Source organism: Castor canadensis, chromosome 7, assembly GCF_047511655.1.
Source record: "Castor canadensis chromosome 7, mCasCan1.hap1v2, whole genome shotgun sequence".
NCBI lineage: Eukaryota > Metazoa > Chordata > Mammalia > Rodentia > Castoridae > Castor > Castor canadensis.
The window spans coordinates 9,038,432-9,054,097 of NC_133392.1; the positions used below are offsets into that span (position 1 = coordinate 9,038,432).

Here is a 15,666-nt window from a genome sequence, read left to right on the forward strand (position 1 = left end):
GTGGCAATGCATTTGTTGCAAAAGTCAATTCAGAACATCATAACCAGCACTGAAAAGGGAAAAAAGAAAAGGAAAACACACACGCACACATCAGATCATCACATTAAGAGCAGGTGATACTGTATGCATCTTTTGTCTGCCGCTGCATATACTGTATCGACTTGTGTTCTGGACTGTGGTTCAGAATGTATTTTTTACTTTGGTCATAGCTAACATGCTTGAAAGCAGCTGTTCTAGAAGACAAAAGACAGGGGAGAGACTAGAGACTGCAGCACCACCCAGAAGACCCTGGGAATAGTAGCAGTAGGAAAAAGATAGAGAGATGAAGAATAAGCATAAAGGGAAACCAATGAAAATGCCAAGATTTAACTACATCTGAGTAATTAGAGAAGATGCTACAATAATAAATAGGCAATTGTGCAGAAGAGCTGCTTAAGTAGTATGTACGGGAGGCAGGGAGGCACATTTGGTTTGAAGAGACCAAAGTACATCCAGATGCAATCACCAGAAGGACAGGTCCACAACATGGCTTTAATTTGGTTACCTTTAACAATAGCATATTAATTCTCTTTCAGTTATACAATGTTTAAAATTTATGCTTTGTTCTCAACCAAGTGGTTATGACTTTTAAAAGCACATAATCACACCAAAGAACCAATACCATCAGTTAGTCCCTGGCTATTACATTATTTACCATCCCAAGGGCTTTGCTTTGATTTACTGTTTGATGGATAAGTCCAGAAAGGCCTGTCATTTAGCTCTCTGCATGAAGATGATTTCATCAGCACAGGGATGTATGAGCTGCATGAGTTCTATGGCACTGACACCACTAGGAGAGCACTGTGCCAAAAGGCATCCAAAGGATGCCATAGTCTGTGCCTGTCCTGAAAGAAGCTGCACAGTTGGCTCAAAGGCCCTGCTGATCCACCCAGGGGGCATGAGAAAAATGGCTGAATTCCAACAGATCACTTTATTCAGGACTGTATCCCCAATATACATCACAGTAGACATAATTAAACAAGACAAATGGACCTAAAGGTAAAATGTCATCTTCAACATGCTCTTAATGAAGAGTTTTGCTTTACAGAAGCCTTTTTATGTAGTTAATTACATTAATTACCAAGATTTTAAAAATCCAACATTTAAGGGTTTGAATCTCTGATTTATTAGACAGCAGGGAAATAACATGTTTGGGTTTTGCTACAAAAAGAGCTCAAACTGCTCACAAACAGTAACCGGGCTTGCTTAGGGGCAGAGGGGAAATTCTTCAGACCACTGCACAGGGACACAAACACTCCCCACCCTGAACAAGACATTAAAGAGTACACAGACAAATTTCATGTAAGACAGAAAACAAAGAAATCCACATACTAAATAACATGTCCACAATGACTACAACACATCCCTTAGGGAATAAGCATGTATTTGTAGGAAGCAAACAAAGCTTTCCACTTTCACGAGATGATTAGGTGGACCTGCAATGAAGAAAATACATTTCAAAAGATTCGTTCAGACTTACATTAGTTTTTCACTAAAATTTTTTACTTAAAAAATAGAAGTAAGACCCTTCTCTTATATCAAAAGAATTTTCTGAAAAGTACATCGTGGATAAAAGACACTTCAGTAAAGGTCTAAGTCCTGTTCAAAAACATACATTTGTAAATAATTCAAATTCAAAATAAAACTTTGACAACAAAAATATATATTTGGAACTACTTAGAATAGGCCAAGCGAAGTTCGTGCTTTGCTTTAGGGCATTACACTGAAATGAATCTCATTCTCTCTATAATTTTTTTCTTTTTAACCTTAATCACCAGCGGCTGGACAACTGAAATGGACATGAGAACTATATAAATGTCAAGAAAAATATGTAAACCTCATTAATGTTTCCAAAAATTCATTTAGAGATAGAAACAGGTCCAAGTAGATGCCTGTCTAAATGTACTGCAATTACGTTACAATTATTTTCCAAATACACAGATATGCTCTGTCTTTTCTCAGCTCATTACTGACTCAAACAATTTGCTCTTCTGGGATCAATTGTTTGCTAATAAATAATTGTTTACAGTCACAAAATGATGTTATGAGGTTTTCTTATTAGTTTTCCTTCTGCACCCTAATAAGATTGAAAACTAGCTGATTCCCAAGAGTCTAACCTTAACCTCGCTTTGTTTAACAGCCCAGGAAATGATGAACCATCTGCTTCAGAAAATAATGGACGGCCAAGAGGAAATATTGTTTAATTGTAGATTAACCTCCTCATGAGGCAGTCTGAAGCAGCTTTCGAATTAGCAACTATAACCAGCAAAAGAAATAAATGGCTCAAGAGGCTTTTTCCTCTACCATTTAAGGTCCAGAAAGAATGCAAAGGGATTTTTATTACCTCTATTTATTTACAAACATTTATTTCCACAGCGGAAACAAAAATCAAGGTCAAAACTGATTCTGAAAAGTGCAGTCACTGCCCTCCAATTTTGTTTGCCCAAATACCTTTAATGCAGCAAACCATCAAACCATCTCATGCACTTAAGAAAGTGTTCATTAAAAAATAAAAATCTCTTTTCCATTATTTTCAGGTTCTTATAATATTAAAATTAATATTTCCCTGGTTTCTTTGTTAATAGTAATAAATCCACCATTGGGGAGTACGAATTGTTTTATTATCATCAACATGGCACTTAAGTAAATGAAATCTTGTCAAGTACATGGTGACCTACAAGTTCAAAAGAAAAAAAGAACAGCATGAGATCAAAATGGCCGTCCAGGACAAGAGATACAAAAGTGACAGTATAAATGCAAACACAGCCCTTTATCCAACAGGCCTCACATTCCAAGGTTTTTCTAAAGTTAAACCTGTGAATGCATATGTGACACTGAACATGTAATCCTCCGCTCCCTCACAGGGGCCCAACAAGCTGAGCAAGAGTACCACTTCAATGTTAATCCAGAAGACATTCAAGTTACTCCAGAGAGAGTTATTGAGGACTTTCTTCCAGGCCTGTCCTGATAGGGAACAGGACAAAGACACTTGGGCTAGGCACTTTTACGGTGTAACATATCTAAGTGTCAATATTCTCTTAAGCCTGGTAGAGGTAATTAAGTAAAAAGCTTTGCCCTGTTGATATTAAAAAAAAAAATGTAAATGGTTCCTCTCAGTCAACAGTTACAACCTGGAGCCAAAGACATCTATGAAAATTTCAAAACTAAGGAAATTTGCTATGCTAGACAAGGCCATATTATTCTGGGTTTCCAATAAGACCTGAAGGTCATTCACTTTGTGTAAATATTATAGAAACAACCTCTGTGGAGAGGAAAGATTTTTGGCAGTTCTATCTTAAATAGAATTTACTAAAATAAATTATTCTTGAATTCCTCAACTTAATTTTGAAGCAATGAGCTAGTAATAACTCCAGAGATTCAAATAATAGAGCCTATTCAAGAAGAATGAGAGTTTGACATTCTTCTCTACAAAACAACTAGGCACAATTTTATCCATCAGACGTCTATCAACCTACGGATATTGAAAGCTTGGGAGAACAAGATAAAATCAACTCCAACCCTACAGTCAGCTGTAATATCGAGCAGGCATCAACAATGCTATTCATGAATTTAGAAAAATTAATAAATACTGGGTTGAATGCAAGAAAAGGCTCAAATACAGGTGAAGCATACTCACTTGGGTTTTGTTTCTGCATCTGTCACTTGGCGAATGAAGATACCATCTTCAGGATGTTCCGTGTCATCCATTTCATACATATATGATGATGCTATTGCAAGCGTAGTCCCATCATTACTGAAGGCAAGTGATGCGATACTGGTGGGGTACCGATGGAACTGGCACAGCCGCTTTTTGTTAAATGGATCCCAAATATTTACAAATCCATCGGAACCACCTGCAGTTAATTTCAACAGTTTAAATAAAATGAAAAAACAACAGAAAACCCAAAATAGTTAAAATAGTTAATACCAGATACAGAAATAACCATTATCTTAATAGCTAATCTTAAGTCACAGAAGCTACATTTTCCAAGTACATACCAGATTTTTCCCATAAATACTTATTTAAAAAAAGCACAAATTTTTAAAGCAATTCTGCCCAAGTATAAATGGCTTATAACCTTATCAATTAATATAGGTTAGCATGCTATACTTTACCTGTGGCAAATGTATTGTGGATATTGTGAAAGGAGATGGCATTGACTGGGTAAATCTGCTCAATATTATTTTCCTTCAGTCTGTGGCATTTAAAGGCATACTTCTTCTTCTGTACCTCAGGGCTTGGGTCCAAGTACTCAACTGCCACTCGGCCTTCAATAGAGCTTAATACGTAACCCTGCCACGTGGGAACCAAAGAACAAAAAAATGGTAAAATCTACCTTCCAAAAACAAAGCACTAGTTCCAAATTCAATCCACAAAAAAGATAATTATTTCAGAAATGAACAGTAATCAGGTTTTACAAAGTGTTAAGATGAAATAACATAGTTACGACAATTCTATAAAAAAGCTAAAAACATTAATGTGTTTTATAAAAAATAAGGCTATCATCATTTTCTTTCTTCACTATATCACTGCCTTGCACCCTGCAATCAAAAATGTCAACTTGTTTTGTGAAACCTGAGCAGGAATTTTTAAGTGTTTTAGTATCATCTGTTTCATATCCAGACAGGGACTCAAATATTTGTTCCCCAAGTTAAAATACAGTCTGTGTTCTATGGCCTCTTCATCTCTAACAACTGTTAGGAACTGTGTTTCCTTCACTGGGAGCATCAATAATCCAAATCGACTGGAACACCAGTCTTCCATCTCAGTCCTCCACCTCTTGCCTTTTCTATAGCTAGTCAAGTTTGCAAATAAATAAATAAAACACTTTCAGGAACATTCAAAGTGGCTTGCAATTTTAAACCTTTTCTTGTATTTCTTTGAAATAACATGCTTAAAACAAAAAGAGCGAATATGGTGGATATGAAATGTTTTATACCTTCATTTTTTTAATCCTTCAAAACATGAAAACTAAAAACTGCTTACAGAAAAAGAACTCAATAAAACCCTATTTTACACTTCCATTATAAAGTGGAAGAAGTTCTACTGAAATTTTTACATATAAAAACATGTTTGCAATGCAAACATATTTTAATGACATATTTAAATCTCTTTTAAGCTTCACTTAACTGAAATTCCTTATGCTCAATGGAAATTAAACCCATTTACTTAAAAAAAAAAAAAAAAAGGAACTGGGGTTTTTGTTGTTGTCTGGTTTTTTGGCAATATAGGGATTGAACCCAGGGCCTCATGCTTGCTAGGCAAGTGCTCTACAACCTGAGCTATACTGCCACACTGAAGTACTGGACTTTTGAGACAAAGGGCCAAGAAAATGATTGACTTAACTGCTTTTGCTTCATAGTCTACAACCATTAAGGAACCATGATTGCAAACACACCTATTTTTAATGACCTTTCCTCTTGCAAAAATCCTATGGCAGCTGACCATACAACCAGAAGAAGAACCACAATTTTAAGGACTAGGGGGAGAAGGGAACTCCCTAATGAATAAACTAATCTCTTTTCAAGATAGTGGAAGGGACTCAATCTATACATCAAGAGTTAATCATAACCAGGTGCAGTGGCTCATGCCAATAATCCCAGCTACTCCTAAAATTCCAGCTACTCGGGAGGCAGAGATCAGGAAAATCAAGGTTTCCAGGCCAGCTGGGGTAAAAAGTTAGCAAGACCTCATTTCAACCAAGAAGCTGGGCACACCTCTGTAATCCCAGCTACTCAGGACACCTAAATAGGAGAATTATAGACCAGGTCAACCCAGGCAAAAACATGAGACCTACCTGAAAAATAACTACAGCATAAAGGACTGAGGACATGGTTCAAGAGACTGTATAAAGAGCATTGCCTCTCTAACCTCAGTGGAGTTCTTTTTTAAAAAACTGAAAAGTTTTATTGTCAGGTGGACAGAAATAAAAACCTATTAATATTAGGGTTACAGAAACCAATAGAATTCCAGGCATGGAGCTGCACGCCTACATTCTCAGCACTAAGGAGAATGAGGCAGGAGGATCCCAAGATTCAGGCCAGCCTGGGCTACATGGCAAGACCCTGTCTGGCAGGGTGGGGGGTGGTGAAGGAAATAATGAATTCTGTAAACCTAAATTTCCAGATTTAATTCAGTAGTTTGCAAATTGAAAGATCTGCAAAACTCTTTTTTTGATAAAAACAAATTTGATAAAAGAGTATCTCTATCAAACATCAGAATCAACGAGACCAGAAGACATCTATTCAAACCACAGGTTAATCCTACGCCAATTACTTAACTGCTCTGAACATGAAGATCTCTTCTAGAACGGGGTTACACATTAACAGTGATACAAGGCAGTCAAAAATATTAAACAAGAATACACTTACCAGCAAATTCTAAGTCACTACACTCCCTGCTCAAAAATAAAAGGCTTTTATCATTCTGTTATTCTGAAATTTCACAAAAGCTTGGGGGTGTGGATCAGTACCTGCTTGTTTGGAAATGCTCGGATGCAACGAGTCTGGTATTTCAAGCTGGACTCCCTGCGCTGCTGCACGTAGCCCATGTTCCGTAAGTCCCACACCAGCACTCTGCGGCCTGCTGTGCCCACAATGAGCCGGTCTCCAGACACTGAGAGGGTATACACCTTTTAGGAAAGACCAAAACTTGCTAAAAACCATCTATGTCCTGGAAATGGCATTGTTTACCTTAAAAGTCCACCTAATCATAAAACTATAAAAAAGTTAGCTGATTAGGTTCCCAAAAACAGGCACCAATTTTAGATATTGTATGAAGACACAGTAATTCACACAAAATAGCAAATCCAGGATATTGTTAATACCTCACTAAGTACCATATAATTTACATTCTAATTAAGTCTGCAGAGGCACTTTTAATTAAAGACTTAATGCTCTTCATAACTGAAAAAACACACACACACACACAATTTTCCCAGTCTTCTTATTCAATTTAGAGAGAATATAAAGTGCTTTAAAAATTAAAAAAAAAATGAGACAATAAAGCCACAAAATAATTCAAAATACCTTTGAACGAGCTCTAACTTTCTCACAAAAATGATCATTGTCAAAGTTATTTTTCTATGACCTGACCACTTTTTGGAAGATTTCATTTTGCAACTCTTTAAAAATCTTGACTTCTCCCAGCTGTTACAGTGAGTGAATAAAAGGCCTTTCAAGGAGAAGTGAGGGAGCCATCATTAACTAGCTGCTTTTGGTGGCACATAAACTAAGAATTAAAAGGCAAGGATAATAATCTGACATACAGCAAAGCTAGTTTTTATGCCCTGACATCATACTCAATATTCACAACAGAAGTTCATTTTTAGGGGAAATTTTCTTAAAATTCTATCCCCTAAATGCATTAAAGTGCCTGGGATTTTCCCCCTTATGATTCCTTTTCTTTAATATTTAAATTTCTGCAAAAACTACTTTATAATAAATCATTAAGATTCCTGCAAGCAAAACATTTAGTGATTTCCAAATGTTACTTAGAGATCAGTGGTACCAAATTCATGAAAAAGATGGCACAAAAATATTTTCCTGATTACATCGTTTAAAAAAAAAATTTAGACTTGAGATCTAAACTTCTAAGATCTAAGTGCGGTTATTATTTTCAATTAACTCTAATCTGACCTATTATTTTCTACCCTGAAAAACTGCTATAATAAATGTAGAGTTCCAATGACATAGCAAGACATCTTAACACTCACTCTGTAACTAAACCATATGGTTAATGACCACTACTATGTCAAGCACAGACCACCAGCCAAAAGAATCAAGTTGAGTACAATACGATGTCCCAACAGCATTCTCTACAATCTCACTTCAAAATTTAACAACTAATGTGAGCAAGAGAAAAATAAGAATTAAAAAAGGCTGAAGTAATAGATTTAAAGTTTGCAGATATAAACATGAGGACTATTTTAAGACTTATCATAGTTTATTCAGAAAGCAAAATGTTTTGAAGAAAAAATGAAATATAACATAAGATGGTGAAGTAACAAACTTAAAAAACACAAAATCCAGAAAGAGATCAATTTATAATGGTACAATCACATCAGGAATTTTACCTTAAATCTTTACTATATAGGTGACATACAAGCGTCTAATAGTGCTCTCTATCCCCACTGATCATAAATCAAGGGAAACCACTGTCATGCTACTGACTAGGTATATACATTTATCAAAGAAAGTATTAAAAAAAGGTGACATAATGAACCTTGCTGAACCAATAAGCAGCTTGATTCAGTGTGGCTGTCCATTATATGATATTCTGTCAGCAATTTATCACAGTTCTTAACATGTTACATACAACCATAAATCAAAACTAGAAACAATGCAATTATTTTATTCTGAACAAAGGTCTTGCCAGGAGTAGATTCGACTGTGATGTGGCAAAATAATGGCTCTTTGGACGCACTCCTATATACAATGATAGCTAACAGGAACGGAATAGTGTATTTACAGACTCAAGTGAAGGATACCTTTAAATTGCTAAAACAATCCATCTCTAAAATTAACTGCCGCCTGATAAACTGATAAGAATATATCAAGAACGCTCAATTACACTTCCATCACACAAATCAAAAGTTTAGAATACACAAAATTTCAGTTTTAAAAAGCTCCATTCACCAAGAGCCTTCAAATTACATCTGTCAGCATTTATAAACAGTTAAAACCTCAGAATAAGAATATCTTTCTCATTAAATTTGTAACAATAACCCAGTTCACCGATAGTCAATTCAAATGAAACCTCAGGTCACAAATGAAAAAGAATGATGTCCCATCCCATTTTCTGGTTTGGGCATGTCAAATCCAATTTAAGACAACCCAAGAATCTTTACTAAATGACTTCTCTGGAAAGACAGGGAGTTGCTTCTCAGTCCTGAGAGTCAAAGGATAGGAGCAGGTTCATTTTACCCTCATGCTCTCCAGCACTAGTATAACAAGTGACAGAAAAAAGACCAACATGTAGAAGTTCATTTTCTTTCCATTAAAGTGTTTCCATACAGTTCAGCTTATAAAACAGACTTTTTGTCAATTCTTAACCTCTAAATTCAATGGCAAGTTCATCAAACATGCACCACCAAAAGAAACTACCCCAAAGATCCTAACACCTGGGAAGAATAAAAAAAAAAAAAATCCTACCTTTTCAGGCTGAGAGAAGGTCCCAGCATTGCAAGGAGTTCTGGGATCCCACAATTTAACTGTCTGATCCCAACTTCCAGTAACCATCACATTCACTTCAGGACAGTATTCAACACATCTGATAGGGGCATCATGGGTTCCAACAAGATTTTCTATTGGAAAAAGAGGGGTGGGGGGGAACAACCTAGCTTTACTACCTCAACTAAGCAAAGATTCCTCAAATGAACTAAAGAAACATTCAACTGTAATGAAACTGTCTCATCAGACTCCACTGGAAATGTCTGCATACAGCAAAATCTCTCCATGACTATAAAAAGCTACTCTTCCCTTCTATTCACCTTAAACTGCATAGTTTGATTCACTACCATGGTATATATCAAAGGCAGCCTTGAATTTCAAGTTACATTACAATGGTGGCATGTTTGTTAATTTTTTCACTTGATTCTAGATTTTCTGATCAGGAACTTTGTTTAGCTCTGTATCTTTGCCAATATCTAGTGCAAAGTTTGTTACATGCTAGGTGTTCAAAAAACACCTGTTGAATGAACAAATGAGTGGAGAACTGCGGTCTCCTGTATCTTAGCATCTATTCATCTTAAACATTAAACCAATGCTTATAGGAAACTTAACTATTTGGTTACAGTATTGAGATCTAGGATGTGAACATACATTATCCACTCAGAAGAGGCTTTTGCATGAAAGTCACTTCTTATATAACTTTTAATTGCCCATGTTTGGTTTTAATTATTCCACTTGGTTTTCATGGTAGGTCAAATTTCCAATACGTAATTTCCTTACTATCAATTTCAAGTATCTCAATTATCTCATTTATTCACTCAATTAATATCTAATAAATATCTAGTATGTGCCAAAAACCACTCAACCTAAGGACACAAGAATGAATAACACAGGGCTAAGGATGTAGCTGAGTAGTAGAGCACAAGGCCCTGGGTTCTATCCCCGGGCACCAAAATATAAAGAAATTACATACATATGCATTATATATTTAACACATATATGTATATTACATGCACAATACATACATACAAATATATCTATGTATAGTCTTGATTCTCAAATACTGTCACCTTTTTAGAAGTATATCATTTAAAGAAGAAATAAAAGTATCTCATTAAGTTTGGCAAGGATCTTCAGAGAATAAACATCTAATTCTCCTAAATTATGATCTACAATACTGAAAATATCTCAGTGTGCTTTTCCCAAGCTTTTGAACAAGCAGGACTTAAACCTGCAGGCTATTTTCCTACAAAGGGTAAGTTACTGTAGGCAAACAAAACGAAATGTGAGCATTAAAAGTTACCTAGGAAAGTGACTTTCATGCAAAAGCCTCTTGACTGAACACCTATTTTCTGAGAAATGTGCCCACCCTCCAAATATCCTCCCACTGTCTAACTCAGCCTCTAAGTAGTTCTATCTCTGTGCTCTGCCATTTCCTTCAAGTATGTCTATGTCGAATGTAGGATAAACAAATGCTCAGAGAGCTCCGTGCATTTGGATTGCATTCCAGTCTCTTCTCTGAACGAATGAGATCACAAAAATTTGGCAAATCTTTTCATATTTGGGCCTCTTAAGTTTTTTGCAAATGCAACTAAAACATACTCTACTGCTAAGTACACAAGCAAGTTAATGTAAACATGATTGACTATGTTGTATTTTTTAAAATGTACCCTCCTCCAGTTTAAACAAAATTAGCTCCTGGAAAGACAGCCCTACCTAACACATTCAACTGTCTGGAAAATCCTATTGAAATCATACACCACTGTGGGATCCAGCCACTTCTAAAGTCAAATGCTGTAAACACTTAGGATGGGGATCAAAATGGACTTTACTGCAAAAAATGCATGCACAATGTCTTTTGGTAACTTAATGGCTACCATTTAAACAAATGAAAAATTCAAGCCACTTTTTACTTGTATCTAACTTTTTACTTTGTAGTAACTAAGCAATTCAACTACTACTCCTCCTAAATAAGTACCCGCACCCTATATATTCGTAAAGAAAACCAGTAAAACATGTAACCATGTTACCTTGATCAGTGTTCAAATCATGCATTTTCAACTGATGATCTAATCCCCCACTCCAGGCATGTGTTGGATCCTACATAATAGAAGTTTTCAAACATTGAAAAGTTATACAGCTTTAGGAAGTAGGTCAAAATTCTTACTTCTACAGCCAACAGTTCAGGTTATGCTCAAGAATGATACACGTAGACCATCACTGTAAATAAGACACGGTTGCCCTGCACCAGTGGCTCATGCCTGTAATCCTAACTACTTAGGAGGCTGAGATCAAGAGGACTGCAGTTGGAGGCCAATCTTGGGCAAATAGTTCGAGAGACCCCCCCCTCCCACCCTATCTCCAAAAAAGAAAACTAACCAGAGCAAAATGGACTGGAAGTGCCGCTTAAGCAGCGGATCACCTGCTTTGCAAGCCTGAAGCTGAGTTCAAATCGTGGTCCCACCAAAGAAAAAAAAAAAAAAAAACAAGTAGTCACAAAAACTACCATCAGCCAGCAAATGAAGGGAGAGTTGCTTTGTCCTGATCACCACCCCAAAGTAAACTAACACATCTGCATATACATATACACATATGATTTCTTGAAGGTCCTGGAGTTTGAACTCAGGACCTTCCTTGTTTGCTAGGCAGGCACTTAAGCCATGACCCCAGCCAAATGTTCCTTTTAATAAGGTAGCCAAACTAGTTTGGGTGCATATTTCACCACCAAGTCCAAGAAAGTTTACCTACACCTGAACTAGAAAGGCAAGGCCGGGTCTCCGTCGTTTTCACTGTCCCAACGCCAAAAAACGAAACCACCCGGACCCCTGGCTCAAGGCGGGCGTTTGAGAACAGCTAAGCAGCTGTCCCCGGCAGAGGCCTGTCCCGGCAGAGACCTGTCCCCGGCAGGGGCCTATCCCCGGGTAGGGCCTGTCCCGGCAGGGCCTGCCCCGGGGCGGGTGGGGCTGCGCGCACGACCCGCCTGCCCCCTGCACAAGAGCGGAAGGACCACGTACGTAGAAGGCGCAGTCCAGGACGGCGCCCGCGTGCTGGTACTTGAGCCGCATGGAGTTGGCCGGCACGTCGTAGAGGCGCACGGACGTGTCCCAGGACGAGAGCAGCAGGAACTGGGAGGTGTTGGGGCTGAACTTCACCGAGGAGATGCCGTCCTCGGGTGGCTGGTTCAACTTGAACTCGTTAGAACCTGTCATCTGCACAACAGACCGCAGTCAGGGTCCCCGAGGGACCCAGGGTCGGGCCATATGGGGAACAGGGAGGACCAGCCCAGGACGCGGGCGAAGGCTCGGCGCCTGCCACGGTCGGAACTCACCGCCCCCCACGTCCTCTCCCTCCCCGCCGCGCCCCAACCGGCCCGCCGACACCGCCGAGCCCCAACTCCAAAGCCCAGCGCGGCCCGCACCCGGCCCAGCCTCCTCCCCTCCGCCGGGGCCGATGGCCCCAAACCGTCTTAAAGGAAAAGCGATGGAAGCGAAACGGACTCCCCTGCCGATGGCTCCCAGGGAGTCCGCTCCTGCGCCCCCTCGTCTCACCCCGGTACCTTGGGCTCCCCTCAGAAGCAAGGTCTCAACCGCTCGCCGCCGCCGCCGCCGCCTCTTCGGTTCTCTCCACGCCTCTACGACTGGACGAGGAGGCGGAGAGGAAGCTCCGGCGCAGGCCTACCATTGGCTTATTTCAAACGCCAACGGCTCACTCTAAGCAGCCGATTGGTCCGCTCTGCGGCTGGGTCAGTCGACGCAGTTATTCTGTTCCGGCTCAAAGGGAAACCGCGGTTTTCCGATCACGTGGTCTCGTTTTACCACCACACGGAGGTCCCGGCGGTCAAGCTTGAACGAAAGAAAACTACAACTCCCAAGGAGTGTCGTGCCATGGCGCCTCTCAACCCCGCCCACGCTCATGCACGGCCCCCTGGGAAATGTAGTCTCCCTGAGGCAGCCGCCCTGCTTGGCCTCTGAATTAGTAGGCAGGAAAGATGCCCCTCAGTGTCTCAGACACAGGATCCCCTGTTGGTTAATACTAAATTATTGTTCTCCTCTCTTGGCGTGCATATGCGCGTGAACGGAACCAAAAACTCAAGTATTGAAGGAAGCATTTGTTCTTTGCAACTACAGTATTGCGTTCATTTTTTTTCCTCATTTTCCTGGAGTTTGCGCCTATGAATCGAGGTCTCACGTTTCTCATTGTCTTAGGTTCTACTGATCTCGTAGAAACTGATCCTTATTTCTATTATGCCTTATCGCTCCATCCCATCTTTCCACATTTACTGAGTGTCCCCTGTATGCCAGGCCTGGTGAGAGGCTCTGCGAAGATGCATTAATTAGTCCAGTCCTTGGAAAGAACTCTTCTTCCAGGAGGGGTACACAGACTGGGAAACAAATACTCTGCAATATTTTAAACCTCAAACAGCTTCCTTTAGAAATAGATTCATCACGGGGTCCTAAAATGACAGCAATAAGCCCCTCCCCTTCCACTCTGCCCTGCCAGTCCACAGCTTTCAGGCTCAGTTTGCTCAGTTTTCTGTTTCTAGATTCCTCCAGAAATAGGAGGATCAAGAAGGTTGCTTCAGTAATAAATTATTTTATCTCCATGAAAGAAAAGCAATAATCAGAATGCAGCGACCAACACTCTTGTACCTCAAAGTCTTATTGAAAAGTTTCAGTTTAATCCATGCTATAACCTCTATTTTCACTGCCTATTTTAGAGACAAAGTCTCTTTTGCTATCTGATTTTGTATGGAGTGGGAAGAAATTGACGGGGTTAAAGTGTTTAACTTTGAAGACACATTAATAAGAAAAAGTTGTTAGACATTCACACACTCTGAATTGGATACACTTCTTATGATTCCTGACAACGCACAAACACAGCAACAGCTCTTCTGCTTATTACGTTGATATTACTGCTAAAATATTCCTGTCCTTCTCTATCAGGCCTCCTACTCAGTTCTCTATCTCTTCTCTTTCAACAAGTTAATGGCCAAGTTCAAAAATTTAAAATGCAGTGCCTTATTTCCATTCTAACTTTAGCTAAATAATTTTATCTCCTGACTTATTTGGTTCCTTCTCCCAGTTCGTTTAATTGTATTAGTGTTTCGAGATTCTAAGCATAAATTACCCACTAATAAAATCTAAGTGTATTTCATTATCCAGTGTGTGTATGATTCAGGTCCCTCTGGGCATGTAGTTGCAGCCGGACTCGATTTGAGTTTTAAGAAACGTCAATCTTTTAAATCCAGTTTAGAGCCTGAAAGGAGACTGATGATTTTGCTGATTATTCAAATGAATTGATAGGCTTGAGATAGGAAATCTGGCAACAATGGAGTCTTGCACATTTTAGATACAAATACAAAGTCGTGTGTGCATGTATGTAATACTTAGTTGCCTGTAAGAATGAGAAATTCCTAGAAAGTGATTGAGCTGTTGGATCACTGCTAATTTCTGAGTTAGTAAAAAGTGAAATATACACTACATAGGACAAACCGGAAAAGGGTCATTCCCTAAAATCTTAAGAGCAACTACCTACAAAAACTAAGTGGAAATCGCCTACTCGAAGAGAAGCAAGAATAAAGAGTGACCCAACGCTATTAAAACCATCATCAAACCACCATCTATTGAAACATACAAAAATGATGTGGATACAAGACTCCTATACAAGAAGTTCCTTTGAAATAATTTGAGTGTTTCTGCATGGAATAAGTAAATAACAACGTTAGCGGAGAGCACTTCAGTGAAATGAAATATATGTGTACAATAAATCAAAAGAAAACGAATCCACGTCACTTTTCTCTCTATACCCACCCAAAATTTAGTATACATTCTCTTCTAGAGACAGATCCAGCCTTGGCGCTGTGGACTCCCAGCTCCTTTGCACTGGCTCTAGCCAGAGTAGGGGCCAGAGGCAAGATAACAGATAAGCTCGCCCCTCTAAGCGCTGAACTATCGGGCTCCTCCAAGTTCATTCTACCATTTCAGACATTTTGCAAGAACAGGTGGCTGCAATCTAACCAGGGAGAGGCTGCGATTTCCATGACTCGCGCAGCGCCATCCCAGCCTTCGCGCAGAGCCATCCCAGCCTCCGCGCGGCTGCAGGGGTCTGGGAACCGAAGTCCGTGGACGCCTCCGCCGAGCTTCAGGGTTCAATTCAGAAAGAGCAGTTGCGTGTTGGCCAGGGATCCAACCATTTAGGCATGCACAATGTAAACCGTTAACCATAAAAGAGTGTGGGGAAGTGCCTTTGCCTCCAGCGCTTTCTTTCAAGCATCGGATCCCTCCTGGGCCGAAGTTTGGCCTTTAGGTATTCACTCACCGCTAGGCGCGGGACGCGCAACAATGTCACCGGCCCAAGGAAATGTGCATGACTCTGCAAGCGGGCCACGCCGGACTAAGGGCGACAAGCGGACGCTTTACCAGATACAAGCAGAGCTGCGGCTTGCCCTATGTCGGA

The 15,666-nt window shown here is 39.5% G+C and overlaps 1 protein-coding gene across 3 annotated transcripts; it reads right to left on the reverse strand.

Annotated features, from left to right (window-relative positions):
- Positions 1-951: 951 nt before the first annotated feature.
- Bub3 (BUB3 mitotic checkpoint protein) lies at positions 952-12,907 on the reverse strand. 3 transcript variants are annotated; one of them, XM_020171778.2, is made up of 8 exons: positions 12,767-12,907; positions 12,225-12,419; positions 11,241-11,310; positions 9,193-9,344; positions 6,513-6,671; positions 4,156-4,333; positions 3,677-3,893; positions 952-1,475 (listed from the first exon to the last, which is right to left on the reverse strand). In XM_020171778.2, the coding sequence occupies exons 2-8, from the start codon at positions 12,417-12,419 to the stop codon at positions 1,466-1,468; spliced, it is 981 nt and encodes a 326-aa protein (XP_020027367.1). In that variant the 5' UTR covers positions 12,767-12,907; the 3' UTR covers positions 952-1,465. The 3 variants fall into 3 exon arrangements, with proteins under 3 accessions (XP_020027367.1, XP_020027366.1, XP_073934234.1); XM_020171777.2 differs by lacking the exon at positions 952-1,475 and adding an exon at positions 1,482-2,713; XM_074078133.1 differs by lacking the exon at positions 952-1,475 and adding an exon at positions 1,482-2,713 and having other exon boundaries at positions 12,759-12,840.
- Between the last annotated feature and the right edge of the window lie 2,759 nt (positions 12,908-15,666).